This window comes from Eucyclogobius newberryi, unplaced genomic scaffold (assembly GCF_026437365.1).
Source record: "Eucyclogobius newberryi isolate DKJ021-1_F unplaced genomic scaffold, fEucNew1.0.hap1 SCAF_11, whole genome shotgun sequence".
Classification (NCBI taxonomy): Eukaryota; Metazoa; Chordata; class Actinopteri; order Gobiiformes; family Gobiidae; genus Eucyclogobius; species Eucyclogobius newberryi.
The window spans coordinates 24,905,381-24,921,778 of NW_027315735.1; the positions used below are offsets into that span (position 1 = coordinate 24,905,381).

General features: G+C 42.0%; 3 protein-coding genes across 3 annotated transcripts in view; all 3 read left to right on the top strand.

Moving 5' to 3' along the window:
• The window catches only part of LOC140345959 (uncharacterized), a 57,700-nt gene that overhangs the window by 32,930 nt on the left and 8,372 nt on the right, over positions 1-16,398 (top strand). The gene's annotated exons all lie outside the window — the stretch shown is intronic.
• Positions 6-3,151, top strand: LOC140347945 (protocadherin alpha-3-like). The gene is made up of 2 exons (XM_072434247.1): positions 6-2,438; positions 3,143-3,151. The coding sequence occupies exons 1-2, from the start codon at positions 60-62 to the stop codon at positions 3,149-3,151; spliced, it is 2,388 nt and encodes a 795-aa protein (XP_072290348.1). The 5' UTR covers positions 6-59.
• Positions 3,206-6,417, top strand: LOC140347961 (protocadherin alpha-3-like). The gene is made up of 2 exons (XM_072434248.1): positions 3,206-5,609; positions 6,409-6,417. Exons 1-2 carry the CDS (start codon positions 3,231-3,233, stop codon positions 6,415-6,417), a joined length of 2,388 nt encoding a protein of 795 aa, XP_072290349.1. The 5' UTR covers positions 3,206-3,230.

Below are 16,398 nucleotides of genomic sequence, written 5' to 3' on the forward strand. Positions count from 1 at the left end.
GAAGAAACGCTGTGAGGATATGTGAGAGGGTTTGGGATCAAATCCCTTTCATATCAACAATGTTTGGGCAAAATACACAGGATTATTTTCGTGTATTTCTGGTTTTGTGGATGTATTTTTATGCCCGGTCTGCGGCACAACTTTCATACTCTGTTTCTGAGGAGGTGAACAAAGGGACAGTAATTGGAAACATCGTAAAGGATTTAAACTTGAATCTTCAGGACCTAAACACCAGGGATCTAAGGATTGTTTCTACTTATAGTAAGACATTTTTTGATGTAAATCGGCGGACGGGAGCTCTCTTTGTTAACGAGAGAATAGACAGAGAGGAGCTTTGTCCTTCTCTGGCAAAATGCTCTTTGAAAATACAGACCGTCTTGAACAATCCAATGAATGTTCACCGCATTGAAATTATAGTATTGGATATTAATGACAACTCGCCAAGATTTAGTGACGCTATACACTCCATTAATATTTATGAATCCTCAACACAAGGGGATCGATACTTACTCCCAGTGGCTGAAGACTTAGACACAGGAAATAATGCGCTGAAAACATACAGACTGAGTCCAAATGAGTACTTCTCTTTGGACGTGCAGAGCGGAGGAGAACATGACGTTTCTGCAGAGTTAGTGTTACAAAAAGCTTTAGACAGAGAGAAACAGCCGACTATCAAACTGATCTTAACAGCTGTGGACGGGGGTAAACCCCCCCGAACTGGCACAACTAATTTACTCGTTAATATTATCGATGTTAATGATAATACTCCCACTTTTGAAAAATCTCTTTACAAATCAAGTGTTAAAGAAAATGCACCTGTGGGAACTGTGGTTATAAAACTAAACGCCACAGATGCAGACGAAGGTGTAAATGGAAAAGTCATTTATTCGTTGATTAAAAGGAGTACGCTTGATCTCTCAAATATATTTAATTTAAATCCTGAAACAGGAGAAATCACAGTGAAAGGAAAATTAGATTTTGAAGAAACCCCTGCTTTTGAGGTGAGAGTACAAGCGACAGACTTTGGTCATTCTCCTCGTAGTTCACATACAAAAGTATTAATTGAAATAATAGATGTAAATGATAACATTCCTGAAATTACCATTACGTCTCTGATGTCCCCCGTTAAAGAGGACGCAGAGCCGGGGACAATAGTGGCTCTCATAGGCGTCAGTGACAGAGATGGAGGAAACAACGGTGTGACGCACTGTAAGGTGATGGGCTCTGTCCCCTTTGAACTAACATCAAATTACAAAAACGATTATTCGTTAGTGGTGGATGGACCTCTGGACAGAGAAGACACTCCTGAATACAATGTGAGCATAACAGCCTCAGACGAGGGCAGCCCCCCTCTGTCCAGCATCAGGGTCATTACTGTCCACGTGTCTGACGTCAACGACAACGCACCTCGTTTCACTGCACCTGTAATTAATGTTTATGTAAAAGAAAATAGTGCGACAGGTTCAATGCTTTGTTCAGCGAACGCTTTAGATGCAGATCTAGATAACAACGCCAAAGTTAGTTATACAATTGTAAACAGTTATAATATAAATATTCCCACAACAGCAGCAGTGAATATAAACTCAGAGACAGGAGAAATAGTGAGTCTTCAGACTTTTAACTTTGAGGAGCTCAAAACGTTTCAGTTTAAGGTCCAGGCCACAGACTCTGGTGTTCCTCCGCTCAGCAGCAACGTGACTGTGAACGTTTTTATTCTGGATGAAAATGACAATAGCCCCACAATCCTGTCGCCCTATTCTGAGCACGGCTCCGTTAACAGTGAGAGCATCCCCTATTCCGCTGAAGCGGGCTACTTTGTGGCAAAGATCAGGGCTGTAGACGCAGACTCTGGGTACAACGCGCTGCTTTCTTATCACCTCTCTGAGCCCAAAGGAAACAACCTGTTCCGGATCGGGACCAGCACCGGAGAGATCCGCACCAAGAGGAGGATGAGTGACAATGACCTGAAAACTCACCCCCTGGTGGTGCTGGTGTGTGATAACGGAGAGCCCTCCCTGTCCGCCTCTGTGACTATTGATGTAGTGGTGGTGGAGAGCACAGCGGACATTCAGACTCAGTTCAGACATGTGCCCATAAAGGAGGACAGCTTCTCGGATTTAAACCTGTACCTGCTCATCGCCATTGTGGCGGTGTCAGTCATCTTTCTGCTCAGCCTCATCACGTTAATAGCAGTCAGATGTCACAGGACAGAGAGCTCTTTAAGCAGGTACAGCGCCCCCATGATCACCACCCACCCTGACGGGAGCTGGTCCTACTCCAAATCCACTCAGCAGTATGACGTGTGCTTCAGCTCAGACACACCCAAGAGTGACGTAGTGGTTTTCCCCGCACCGTTTCCTCCTGTAGATGCGGAACTGATCAGTATTAACGGAGGAGACACTTTCTCCAGGACACAGACTTTACCAAGTACAGACAAGGTATGCCTTTTAATAGACGTTTTAAGTTTAACAATTTGATTTATTTAATTAAGCTTGTTTTATCGTTGTATTTTCCTGACAGAAAATGTACATGTTTTTATTTTTTATATATATAGCGTATGTGAGATTGTTGTTGGATAATTTAAAAGAGGAACTGATGAATAGATTTTGACTCATTGTTTCTGAGATGTGATTGCCATGACACAATATGACCTGACAAACTGCAGTTGGTTTCCAATTAACAGTATATAACCCTATTTAGAAAAAACTTGTCCAATGCACTATCGATATTTTACTTCAGGGATGTTTTCTTTTAGGAGTGTTTTTATTGAGCATTATTGACATTATATCTTTTCTTGGCCTTTACCATTATCACATTTTCCTTACATCTTTATGATTTATTCTCTCTTCATGTTGTCTTAAACAGCGTTCTTCTAAAACATTGTTGATTTAGAAATTAACTATACTGTTTCAACGACACATTTGGTTCTTAGTCCCACCAAAATATAGATGAACATGCATTTCTATAGACAAATAAAAATATCAAATAACAGCATTTTGCATGAGCACAGTCAGCAGCACGTTCTTCGTTCGCCTGTTTGTCCACATGATGTCACAATAGACCACAGTATCTCTAGTGCCTCTTGTGGCTCCTCCTTGAAATAGGAGTAATACGTCGTTAGTCGCTGTCGCGTCTCCTTCAGAAACACTGAAGCTTCGGTTTGGTACGGATGAAGAAACGCTGTGAGGATATGTGAGAGGGTTTGGGACCAAATCCCTTTCATATCAACAATGTTTGGGCAAAATATTCAGGATTATTTTCGTGTATTTCTGGTTTTGTGGATGTATTTTTATGCCCAGTCTGCGGCACAACTTTCATACTCTGTTTCTGAGGAGGTGAACAAAGGGACAGTAATTGGAAACATCGTAAAGGATTTAAACTTGAATCTTCAGGACCTGAACACCAGGGATCTAAGGATTGTTTCTACTTATAGTAAGACATTTTTTGATGTAAATCGACGGACGGGAGCTCTCTTTGTTAACGAGAGAATAGACAGAGAGGAGCTTTGTCCTTCTCTGGCAAAATGCTCTTTGGAAATACAGACTGTTTTAAACAATCCAATGAATGTCCACCGCATTGAAATTATAGTATTGGATATTAATGACAACTCGCCAAGATTTAGTGACGCTATACACTCCATTAATATTTATGAATCCTCAACACAAGGAGATCGATACTTACTCCCAGTGGCTGAGGACTCAGACACAGGAAATAATGCGCTGAAAACATACAGACTGAGTCCAAATGAGTACTTCTCTTTGGACGTGCAGAGCGGAGGTGAACATGACGTTTCTGCAGAGTTAGTGTTACAAAAAGCTTTAGACAGAGAGAAACAGCCGACTATCAAACTGATCTTAACAGCTGTGGACGGGGGTAAACCTCCCCGAACTGGCACAACTAATTTAGTCATTAATATTATTGATGTTAATGATAATGCCCCTACTTTTGAAAAATCTCTTTACAAATCAAGTCTTAAAGAAAATGCACCTGTGGGAACTGTGGTTATCAAACTGAACGCCAAAGATGCAGATGAAGGTGTAAATGGAAAAGTAATTTATTCGTTGATTAAAAGGAGTACGCTTGATCTCTCAAATATTTTTCTTTTAGATCCCGAAACAGGAGAAATCACAGTGAAAGGAAAATTAGATTTTGAACAAACCCCTGCTTTCGAAGTGAGAGTACAAGCGACAGACTTTGGTCATTCTCCTCGTAGTTCACATACAAAATTATTAATTGAAATAATAGATGTAAATGACAACATTCCTGCAATTACTATTACTTCTCTGATGTCCCCCGTTAAAGAGGACGCAGAGCTGGGGACAATCGTGGCTCTAATACGCGTCAGTGACAGAGATGGAGGAAACAACGGCGTGACGCACTGTCAGGTGCTGGGCTCTGTCCCCTTTAAACTAACATCAAATTACAAAAACGATTATTCGTTAGTGGTGGATGGACCTCTGGACAGAGAAGACACTCCTGAATACAATGTGAGCATAACAGCCTCAGACGAGGGCAGCCCCCCTCTGTCCAGCATCAGGGTCATTACTGTCCACGTGTCTGACGTCAACGACAACGCACCTCGTTTCACTGCACCTGTAATTAATTTTTATGTAAAAGAAAATAGTGCAACCGGTTCAATGCTTTGTTCAGCGAACGCTTTAGATGCAGATCTAGATAACAACGCCAAAGTTAGTTACACAATAGTAAACAGTTATAATAGAAATATTCCCACAACAGCAGCAGTGAATATTAACTCAGAGACAGGAGAAATAGTGAGTCTTCAGACTTTTAACTTTGAGGAGCTAAAAACGTTTCAGTTTAAGGTCCAGGCCACAGACTCTGGTGTTCCTCCGCTCAGCAGCAACGTGACTGTGAACGTTTTTATTCTGGATGAAAATGACAATAGCCCCACAATCCTGGCGCCCTATTCTGAGCACGGCTCCGTTAACAGTGAGAGCATCCCCTATTCCGCTGAAGCGGGCTACTTTGTGGCAAAGATCAGGGCTGTAGACGCAGACTCTGGGTACAACGCGCTGCTTTCTTATCACCTGTCTGAGCCCAAAGGAAACAACCTGTTCCGGATCGGGACCAGCACCGGAGAGATCCGCACCAAGAGGAGGATGAGTGACAATGACCTGAAAACTCACCCCCTGGTGGTGCTGGTGTGTGATAACGGAGAGCCCTCCCTGTCCGCCACTGTGACTATTGATGTAGTGGTGGTGGAGAGCACGGCGGACATTCAGACTCAGTTCAGACATGTGCCCATAAAGGAGAACAGCTTCTCGGATTTAAACCTGTACCTGCTCATCGCCATTGTGGCGGTGTCAGTCATCTTTCTGCTCAGCCTCATCACGTTAATAGCAGTCAGATGTCACAGGACAGAGAGCTCTTTAAGCAGGTACAGCGCCCCCATGATCACCACCCACCCTGACGGGAGCTGGTCCTACTCCAAATCCACTCAGCAGTATGACGTGTGCTTCAGCTCAGACACACTCAAAAGTGACGTAGTGGTTTTCCCCGCACCGTTTCCTCCTGTAGATGCGGAACTGATCAGTATTAACGGAGGAGACACTTTCTCCAGGACGCAGACTTTACCAAGTACAGACAAGGTATGCATTTTAATAGATGTTTTAAATTGAACGATTTTCATTGACATGTTAACGTAGCAAATATAATTTCACTGTTGGCAATGTCAAATTTAGCATTGTTTTGTCTGGTTATATTTTCCTGACGGAAAATGCAGGGTGAACACGTGCGCTGTCCGTGTTATTTTCTAATATTTTAAATACAAATATGTATATGTATATATATAAGGTATGTGAGATTGTTGTTGGATCTTTTAAAAGAGGAACTGAAAAATAGATTTTGACTCATTGTTTCTGATGTGTGATTGCCATGACACAATATGACCTGATAAACTGCAGTTGGTTTCCATTAACAGTATATTACCCTGTTTAGAAAAAAAAAAAAAACTTGCTCAATGCACTATTGATATTTTATTTCAGGGATGTTCTATTTTAGGAGTGTTTTTATTTAGCATTATTTACATTTATATATTTTCTTGGCCTTTACCATCATCACATTTTCCTCACATCTTTATGATTTATTCTCTCTTCATATTGTCTTAAACAGCATTCTTCTAAAACATTGTTGATTTAGAACTGGCCTATACTCTTTCAACAACACTTTTGGTACTTAGTCCCACCACAATAAAGATGAACATGCATTTTTTTGACAAATAAAAAGATCAAATAACAGCATTTTGCATGAGCACAGTCAGCAGCACGTTCTTCGTTCGCCTGTTTGTCCACATGATGTCACAATAGACCACAGTATCTCTAGTGCCTCTTGTGGCTCCTCCTTGAAATAGGAGTAATACGTCGTTAGTCGTTGTCGCGTCTCCTTCAGAAACACTGAAGCTTCGGTTTGGTACGGATGAAGAAACGCTGTGAGGATATGTGAGAGGGTTTGGGATCAAATCCCTTTCATATCAACAATGATTGGGCAAAATACACAGGATTATTTTCGTGTATTTCTGGTTTTGTGGATGTGTTTTTATGCCCGGTCTGCGGCACAACTTTCATACTCTGTTTCTGAGGAGGTGAACAAAGGGACAGTAATTGGAAACATCGTAAAGGATTTAAACTTGAATCTTCAGGACCTAAACACCAGGGATCTAAGGATTGTTTCTACTTATAGTAAGACATTTTTTGATGTAAATCGGCGGACGGGAGCTCTCTTTGTTAACGAGAGAATAGACAGAGAGGAGCTTTGTCCTTCTCTGGCAAAATGCTCTTTGAATATACAGACCGTTTTAAACAATCCAATGAATGTTCACCGCATTGAAATTATAGTATTGGATATTAATGACAACTCGCCAAGATTTAGTGACGCTATACACTCCATTAATATATCTGAATCCTCAACACAAGGGGATCGATACTTACTCCCAGTGGCTGAGGACTCAGACACAGGAAATAATGCGCTGAAAACATACAGACTGAGTCCAAATGAGTACTTCTCTTTGGACGTGCAGAGCGGAGGAGAACATGACGTTTCTGCGGAGTTAGTGTTACAAAAAGCTTTAGACAGAGAGAAACAGCCGACTATCAAACTGATCTTAACAGCTGTGGACGGGGGTAAACCTCCCCGAACTGGCACAACTAATTTAGTCATTAATATAATAGACGTCAATGATAATGCCCCTACTTTTGAAAAATCTCTTTACAAATCAAGTGTTAAAGAAAATGCACCTGTGGGAACTGTGGTTATCAAACTAAACGCCACAGATGCAGATGAAGGTGTAAATGGAAAAGTTATTTATTCGTTGATTAAAAGGAGTACGCTTGATCTCTCAAATATTTTTCAATTAAATCCTGAAACAGGAGAAATCACAGTGAAAGGAAAATTGGATTTTGAAGAAACCCCTGCTTTTGAGGTGAGAGTACAAGCGACAGACTTTGGTCATTCTCCTCGTAGTTCACATACAAAATTATTAATTGAAATAATAGATATAAATGACAACACTCCTGAAATTACCATTATGTCTCTGATGTCCCCCGTTAAAGAGGACGCAGAGCTGGGGACAATCGTGGCTCTAATACGCGTCAGGGACAGAGATGGAGGAAACAACGGCGTGACGCACTGTAAGGTGATGGGCTCTGTCCCCTTTAAACTAACATCAAATTACAAAAACGAATATTCGTTAGTGGTGGATGGACCTCTGGACAGAGAAGACACTCCTGAATACAATGTGAGCATAACAGCCTCAGACGAGGGCAGCCCCCCTCTGTCCAGCATCAGGGTCATTACTGTCCACGTGTCTGACGTCAACGACAACGCACCTCGTTTCACTGCACCTGTAATTAATGTTTATGTAAAAGAAAATAGTGCAACCGGTTCAATACTGTGTTCAGCGAACGCTTTAGATGCAGATCTAGATAACAACGCCAAAGTTAGTTACACAATAGTAAACAGTTATAATAGAAATATTCCCACAACAGCAGCAGTGAATATAAACTCAGAGACAGGAGAAATAGTGAGTCTTCAGACTTTTAACTTTGAGGAGCTCAAAACGTTTCAGTTTAAGGTCCAGGCCACAGACTCTGGTGTTCCTCCGCTCAGCAGCAACGTGACGGTGAACGTTTTTATTCTGGATGAAAATGACAATAGCCCCACAATCCTGGCGCCCTATTCTGAGCACGGCTCCGTTAACAGTGAGAGCATCCCCTATTCCGCTGAAGCGGGCTACTTTGTGGCAAAGATCAGGGCTGTAGACGCAGACTCTGGGTACAACGCGCTGCTTTCTTATCACCTGTCTGAGCCCAAAGGAAACAACCTGTTCCGGATCGGGACCAGCACCGGAGAGATCCGCACCAAGAGGAGGATGAGTGACAATGACCTGAAAACTCACCCCCTGGTGGTGCTGGTGTGTGATAACGGAGAGCCCTCCCTGTCCGCCTCTGTGACTATTGATGTAGTGGTGGTGGAGAGCACGGCGGACATTCAGACTCAGTTCAGACATGTGCCCATAAAGGAGGACAGCTTCTCGGATTTAAACCTGTACCTGCTCATCGCCATTGTGGCGGTGTCAGTCATCTTTCTGCTCAGCCTCATCACGTTAATAGCAGTCAGATGTCACAGGACAGAGAGCTCTTTAAGCAGGTACAGCGCCCCCATGATCACCACCCACCCTGACGGGAGCTGGTCCTATTCCAAATCCACTCAGCAGTATGACGTGTGCTTCAGCTCAGACACACTCAAGAGTGACGTAGTGGTTTTCCCCGCACCGTTTCCTCCTGTAGATGCGGAACTGATCAGTATTAACGGAGGAGAAACTTTCTCCAGGACACAGACTTTACCAAGTACAGACAAGGTATGCAGCAATCATAATACTGTATACTTTTTCTTCAGTTTTCTCTTATTTAAAAAAAATGAGTATACAAGTCACACTTATGTTTAAACTAAAACTATGCAAATGTAACATATCCTTGGTAACTCAACCAACACGTTTGGTTTAGGCCGCTATAAAGGCCTAAATGTATTATAGATACACAGTTATTCCATCAATAACACATACAATGTTATAATATTTAGTTATGGGTTTTTATTATATAATTTATGTATGTTAACTTCATACCATTCATTTGTATTGTGGTTTCTATGTTTTGTCTTTGTGGAGGTTATATTTTCCTCTTTCAAAAGTTTTTTTGACCGTGTCATGTTTACATTTTATCATATTAATCAACCAATATTTTGTATTATTATTAGCCTATTTGCAGTTCCAGATATTAATTGTAATATGTGCGTTAATTCAGCTTAATGTGTTTCTCCAGTGGAATGCCTTGTTAGAACAAATAGTTCTTCAATTATTTGAAAAGTTGATCAGATTTCGTCCACACATATTTATACTATCCAGTTGGTGGCGCACTAGACCACAATGTGTCCTGTGTCCTTTTCTTAAAAGCTCCAGGCAGAGTTGAAAGGACGCAGTAGCGTGTTTATGCTGACGATGCGTACACCTGGGCAGATTTCTATGGACATATTTCTGTTTCAGTAGTGCTACAGTGATGGGGTGCGGAGTATCAGCAGTTTTCACGTGGATATTTTGTTTCGCACTGGTTTGTTTTTATGGATGTGTTTGCGCGCAGCTGTCGTTCACTGTCGATGAGGAGGCGGACAAAGGGACGGTGGCAGGAAATCTTGCAAAGGATTTACACCTCAATATCAATAGTTTGGAAAGACGGGAGCTGAGGATTCTATCTGATAATTTGAAGAAATATTTGGACGTGGATTTAAAAACGGGGAAGTTGTTTGTTTGCGACAGGATTGATCGTGAAGAGCTCTGTCCGCGCATGGAAAAATGCACGCTGCGCATTGAAGCCATACTGAGCAACCCGACACACCTGCACCGTCTAGAAGTCCACGTTGCTGACATAAATGACAATGCTCCGTATTTCCGCGAGAAAATACATGTTTTTAATATTTCTGAATCATCTTCGACGGGAGAGAGGTATCTTCTCCCGGTGGCAAATGACCCGGATTGGGGCTCTAATTCCATAAAAAGCTATAGACTGAGTGCAAATGAATATTTCTCATTGGATGGAGGACATCAAAGTGAGTCTGCAGAGCTTGTGCTACAAAAGCCACTAGACAGGGAGAAAGTATCTACTATTCATCTTACTTTGACTGCGTTTGACGGAGGGAAACCTTCGTTATCAGGGTCAATGGACATAGTGGTAAATGTAATAGACACTAACGATAATGCTCCTATATTCAGTCAGCCTCTGTATAAGGCACAGGTAGTTGAAAATTCACAAATCCATACATCTGTGCTGACTGTCAGTGCCGTAGATTTAGATGAAGGGATGAACAGTGAGGTCACATATTCATTTATAGAAAGGGGAGATTTCAACCCCTCGTCTTTGTTCTCAATTAACTCTGACACTGGGCTGATTACAGTCATAGGAAACATAGACTATGAACAACACACTGCGTTTGATATTCGTGTACAGGCCAAGGATAAGGGCTCGCCCCCCAAAAGTGTACATGGGAAAGTGTTGATAGAAGTCATTGATGTTAATGACAACGTACCTGAGATTACAGTGACTTCCCTCTTGAATCCATTGAAAGAGGACGCAGAGGTCGGGACAGTGGTTGCACTGGTCACAGTTTCGGACAAAGACGGAGGCAAAAATGGAGTAACGGTTGCCTCAATAGGCTCAGTGCCCTTTAAACTCAAAGTAAATTATAAAAGTTATTATTCTTTAGTAGTGGATGGACAACTCGATCGAGAAAGATTTTCTCACTATAATGTAACAGTCGTCTCCATTGATGAGGGGACGCCCCCTTTATCCAGCAGCAGCCTCATAACTGTAGATATCTCAGACGTGAATGACAATGCCCCCCACTTTTCTAATTCAGTCGTTGGAGTATATGTGAAAGAGAATGGTCCAATAGGATTAAGAATCTACACTCTTAGTGCTTCAGACATTGATATAGATGAAAATGCAAAGGTGACATACTCATTGTTAAAAAATACTCATGTGTCATGTGTGAACATAAACTCAGAGACAGGAGAGATAGTGACTCTACAGACTTTTAACTTTGAGGAGTTCAAAACCTTTCAGTTTAAGGTCCAGGCGACAGACTCTGGTGTTCCTCCGCTCAGCAGCAACGTGACTGTGAATGTTTTTATTCTGGATGAAAATGACAATAGCCCCACAATCCTGGCGCCCTATTCTGAGCACGGCTCCGTTAACAGTGAGAGCATCCCCTATTCCGCTGAAGCGGGCTACTTTGTGGCAAAGATCAGAGCTGTAGACGCAGACTCTGGGTACAACGCGCTGCTTTCTTATCACCTGTCTGAGCCCAAAGGAAACAACCTGTTCCGGATCGGGACCAGCACCGGAGAGATCCGCACCAAGAGGAGGATGAGTGACAATGACCTGAAAACTCACCCCCTGGTGGTGCTGGTGTGTGATAACGGAGAGCCCTCCCTGTCCGCCTCTGTGACTATTGATGTAGTGGTGGTGGAGAGCACGGCGGACATTCAGACTCAGTTCAGACATGTGCCCATAAAGGAGGACAGCTTCTCGGATTTAAACCTGTACCTGCTCATCGCCATTGTGGCGGTGTCAGTCATCTTTCTGCTCAGCCTCATCACGTTAATAGCAGTCAGATGTCACAGGACAGAGAGCTCTTTAAGCAGGTACAGCGCCCCCATGATCACCACCCACCCTGACGGGAGCTGGTCCTACTCCAAATCCACTCAGCAGTATGACGTGTGCTTCAGCTCAGACACACTCAAGAGTGACGTAGTGGTTTTCCCCGCACCGTTTCCTCCTGTAGATGCGGAACTGATCAGTATTAACGGAGGAGACACTTTCACCAGGACACAGACTTTACCTAATACAGACAAGGTATGACCCGGCATTGGTTGTAAGCTTAACAATTTGCAATGATAGGTTGATAACATCACACTGTAAAGGAAAGGCGGATATTATTTTTATTATTTTTAGTAACTTTTTGTGCTTGAAATAATTGACAATCCTCACCACCTGGTTACTGGTTAGGCCCAAATACAGCCTTTTGATGTGTAATACAGAACAATAACGCATTGCCCCCATTTACTATACTATAAACTATTTGCTTATTCTTTTCAAAGCTTTTTAAATACTGATTTCCTTACTGTTTCCTGTTTGATCAGTAATGTAAAATATTGAATCTACTACGTGTCTTATTATGTGCAGTCCCAACGTTTATTATTTAGCATTTCTTGTTTATTTTCTTACGGCCTGGTTCAGTTTTATTATCACCACAAGATGTCACCATGCGCTCAGGCTGTAGGTATATCAGTGTTTCTTCTGAGACGCTCCTCCTACAAATGTATCCAACGCGACATTTGTTCTTCGTTGTTCGGTGGTGGAGCATTCAACAAGACTCGTGGTGCGCAACTTCTCATAATGCTTCGTGTTTAATGGGACGTCAGCGGTCGCAAGGATGTTAAAGGCTGTGAATTTGCGTTCTTGGATATCATGTTTTATTCACGTTTTGCAAATATACGGAGTTTCGGCAGGACTGACAATTTATTCTGTCACGGAGGAGTCAGACCCGGGTACAACTGTCGGGAATTTGGCGAAGGATTTCCATCTGAATGTTCGTGAACTGGAGACAAGAGGATTTCAGATTTCAGGAACATTTGCAAAGTATTTTGAGATCAATGCTAAAACGGGAATTCTTTTTGTGAAGGATAGAATAGACCGAGAGGAGCTCTGCGTTAGGACTGTCACGTGTGCTCTTGAAGTGGAGGCTATTGTCCGTTCCCCGCTCAGTCACTACCGCTTTGTCGTTAAAATTGTGGATATTAATGACAATGCACCGGTTTTTCGGATTCCACGCATAGTTTTGAATGTGTCAGAATCGGCTGTTGCTGGTGAGCGGTTTTCTCTTTCAAAAGCAACTGATGCAGATGTAGGTGGCTTCTCTGTTAAAGGGTACAGGCTCAGCCAAAACGAGCATTTCTCTCTGGATGTGCAGGACGAAGGTGAGGAGACAGTGTCTGCAGAGCTGGTGTTGCAGAAACCACTAGACCGTGAGAAACAGGCCGTAGTTAAATTTACACTTACTGCTTTTGATGGAGGAAAACCAGAAATGAAAAGCACTTTGCAGATAGTCATCAACGTACAAGATGTGAATGATAACATCCCTGTTTTTGAAAGACCGCTGTACAAAGCCACAGTGCCAGAAAATATTGAAGTGGGGGCAAGCGTAATTTCAGTCCATGCCCGTGATCTAGACGAGGGTCTGAATGGGGAGATACGATATTCCTTCATTCTTCATGACAGTGACAACGACGTCAACATGTTTGTAATTGATCCTATAACAGGGGAGGTTTCTTTAAATGGGGAATTAGATCACGAAAAAAACAAAGCAGTTCAAATCAGAGTAGAGGCAAAAGATAAAGGTTTGAGTCCCAGAGCATCACGCTGTAAAGTGCTCATTGAAATCACAGATATTAATGATAACACACCTGAAATATTACTAACGTCTCTCGTCAGTGTGGTAAGAGAAGACGCACCTCTTGAAACAGTCATTGGACTTATCACTGTCAAAGACAATGACTCAGATAAAAATGGTATTGTTACAGTTGCAATAATAGGAAAAACTCCTTTTGCAGTCAAGAACACGTATACAAAACATTATGCTTTACTTTTAGATGGCTCTTTAGACAGAGAAAATGTGTCATTGTATAATGTAACAATAAGAGCTACAGATCAAGGGACCCCATCTCTTTCAAGCACCATTGTGGTTTCTGTTCATGTCTCTGATGTCAATGATAATGCACCAAGTTTTAAAGAGCCTATTTTAAACATTTTTGTCAAAGAAAATGGTCCTAAAGGTGCAGTTCTGCATAGAGTCACAGCTGATGATCCAGATATAGATGAAAATGCTAGAGTGACATTTTCAGTTATAAACAATAGTAAAAAAAACAATGTTGTTCAGGGCTCTATTAATGTCAATTCAGATACTGGAGAAATAGTGAGTCTTCAGACTTTCAACTTTGAAGAGCTCCAAACTTTTCAGTTTAAGGTCCAGGCCACAGACTCTGGTGTTCCTCCGCTCAGCAGCAACGTGACTGTGAATGTTTTTATTCTGGATGAAAATGACAATAGCCCCACAATCCTGGCGCCCTATTCTGAGCACGGCTCCGTTAACAGTGAGAGCATCCCCTATTCCGCTGAAGCGGGCTACTTTGTGGCAAAGATCAGGGCTGTAGACGCAGACTCTGGGTACAACGCGCTGCTTTCTTATCACCTTTCTGAGCCCAAAGGAAACAACCTGTTCCGGATCGGGACCAACACCGGAGAGATCCGCACCAAGAGGAGGATGAGTGACAATGACCTGAAAACTCACCCCCTGGTGGTGCTGGTGTGTGATAACGGAGAGCCCTCCCTGTCCGCCACTGTGACTATTGATGTAGTGGTGGTGGAGAGCACGGCGGACATTCAGACTCAGTTCAGACATGTGCCCATAAAGGAGGACAGCTTCTCGGATTTAAACCTGTACCTGCTCATCGCCATTGTGGCGGTGTCAGTCATCTTTCTGCTCAGCCTTATCACGTTAATAGCAGTCAGATGTCACAGGACAGAGAGCTCTTTAAGCAGGTACAGCGCCCCCATGATCACCACCCACCCTGACGGGAGCTGGTCCTACTCCAAATCCACTCAGCAGTATGACGTGTGCTTCAGCTCAGACACACTCAAGAGTGACGTAGTGGTTTTCCCCGCATCGTTTCCTCCTGTAGATGCAGAACTGATCAGTATCAACGGAGGAGACACTTTCTCCAGGACGCAGACTTTACCAAGTACAGACAAGGTATAATGTTATCTCACAGACAAATTAATCATTTTAATTATTTCTGTTCAAGAATTGTTAAACCATTTCTAATATTTTCTCCAGTCTTTTTTTTAAGTGTGTCTGCTCTCCATGGTCCTGAAATGCCATAAACGTCTTGTGGTATATTAATAGATATGATTATATAATGATTAGTAGTACAACAAAGCACATAATTGCAAAGCAGTGAAATGAGAACTCCTTTGGAACTTTGTTCCTGAGTTTTTCAGCATGGGCCGCTGACAGTTTCAGAATAGGTGGAATATAGGCCTACTCAAATGTGGATGAAGAAAGGGACTTTTACACATATCTTTAGAATTGTATTATGAACAGCTCTATTCAGTTTAATTTTACATCACACATATTTGTGGAAAACGCTGCTTCATATTTGTGACGATTGAGCAATTTAATTTAATATTTTTGTGCTTAAACAGTAGAGGAAAAAATGTACCTGGTTGATATGGGTTAATTTAGGTTATATTTGCATGTCGTTCAGCTAACTCTGAAACCATCTTCAGGAAAAAGACATGGATTTTCAAACGTCTATTAATCCAAGACATGAGAGTATTTTTAAATGTATTTTCCTTTTAATTGGGAGGTGCAATATATAACCTTTATGTTTGGGGGTCTGCCACTAGCTTGTCTCAAACCTTTATATTTTGTATTTAATTCAATTATAGGTATTATGCTCAAAGATAGCTTTAAAAAATTGCATTCTGTACGGAGTGGATAGCACATAATGACATATTATGTCAGGCTCCATGTGAGTTTGATTCAAGATCCAATAAGATGCTGCATGTCGTTCTCTCAGCCCCATTTCCTGCAACACTGTCCTGTCAAATAAAGCCAAAGGTCCAAGAAAACAAACATCAAAAATACAAAATACTTTCTTGGGTTGTTGGGGGAAACTGCATGTCTCCATGAAGATAGATCATTTTAATGCCTAAACATCTCCATGGTAGTTGCAGGTGGCATACCAAAAGTAACATAGTGCACCTTTTACTTACACTTCTAAAGCTGAAATTATTATTCACAACGGTAAATTTGTATTATTATTATTATTATTGTAATTTTCGTTATTATAATGGTGTTGTTGTTTACGGCTAGTTCTGTTATTAGCTTTATTACACCCTATATACTGCACTGAGTTGACTAGATGCTGTCTTTTCCTGGTCCCTCGCCCTTCATGGAGGGTGTGTTCTCCCCTCCCCCTCTTCTGCAGCTCTCCTGAAAGCAGGGAGCAGCTGAGAGAACTGATTAAGGTCCATTTCCTTCAGACATTTCCTCTTAGCCTCATGGTGTTGTTTATGTTGCGTAGGCTAAAGCAAAACACACTTCTGGCTGTTGATCCGCTAAAATTGCAATGTCATAGATCTTTTGGTTAGGATTCAGGTCATAATTGGCGATAAGCGAGTTGACCATGGATTTTAGGGAGCGGCCTGACTGACTAATAATAGAACAAGCTCAAATTGTGTATTTTTTATTTCCGATGTGTCAGTACAA

What these genes read in the sequence shown, in the direction of transcription:
- LOC140347945 (XM_072434247.1), top strand. Translation starts at nt 60, where the DNA reads ATGTTTGGGCAAAATACACAGGATTATTTTCGTGTATTTCTGGTTTTG.
- LOC140347961 (XM_072434248.1), top strand. Translation starts at nt 3,231, where the DNA reads ATGTTTGGGCAAAATATTCAGGATTATTTTCGTGTATTTCTGGTTTTG.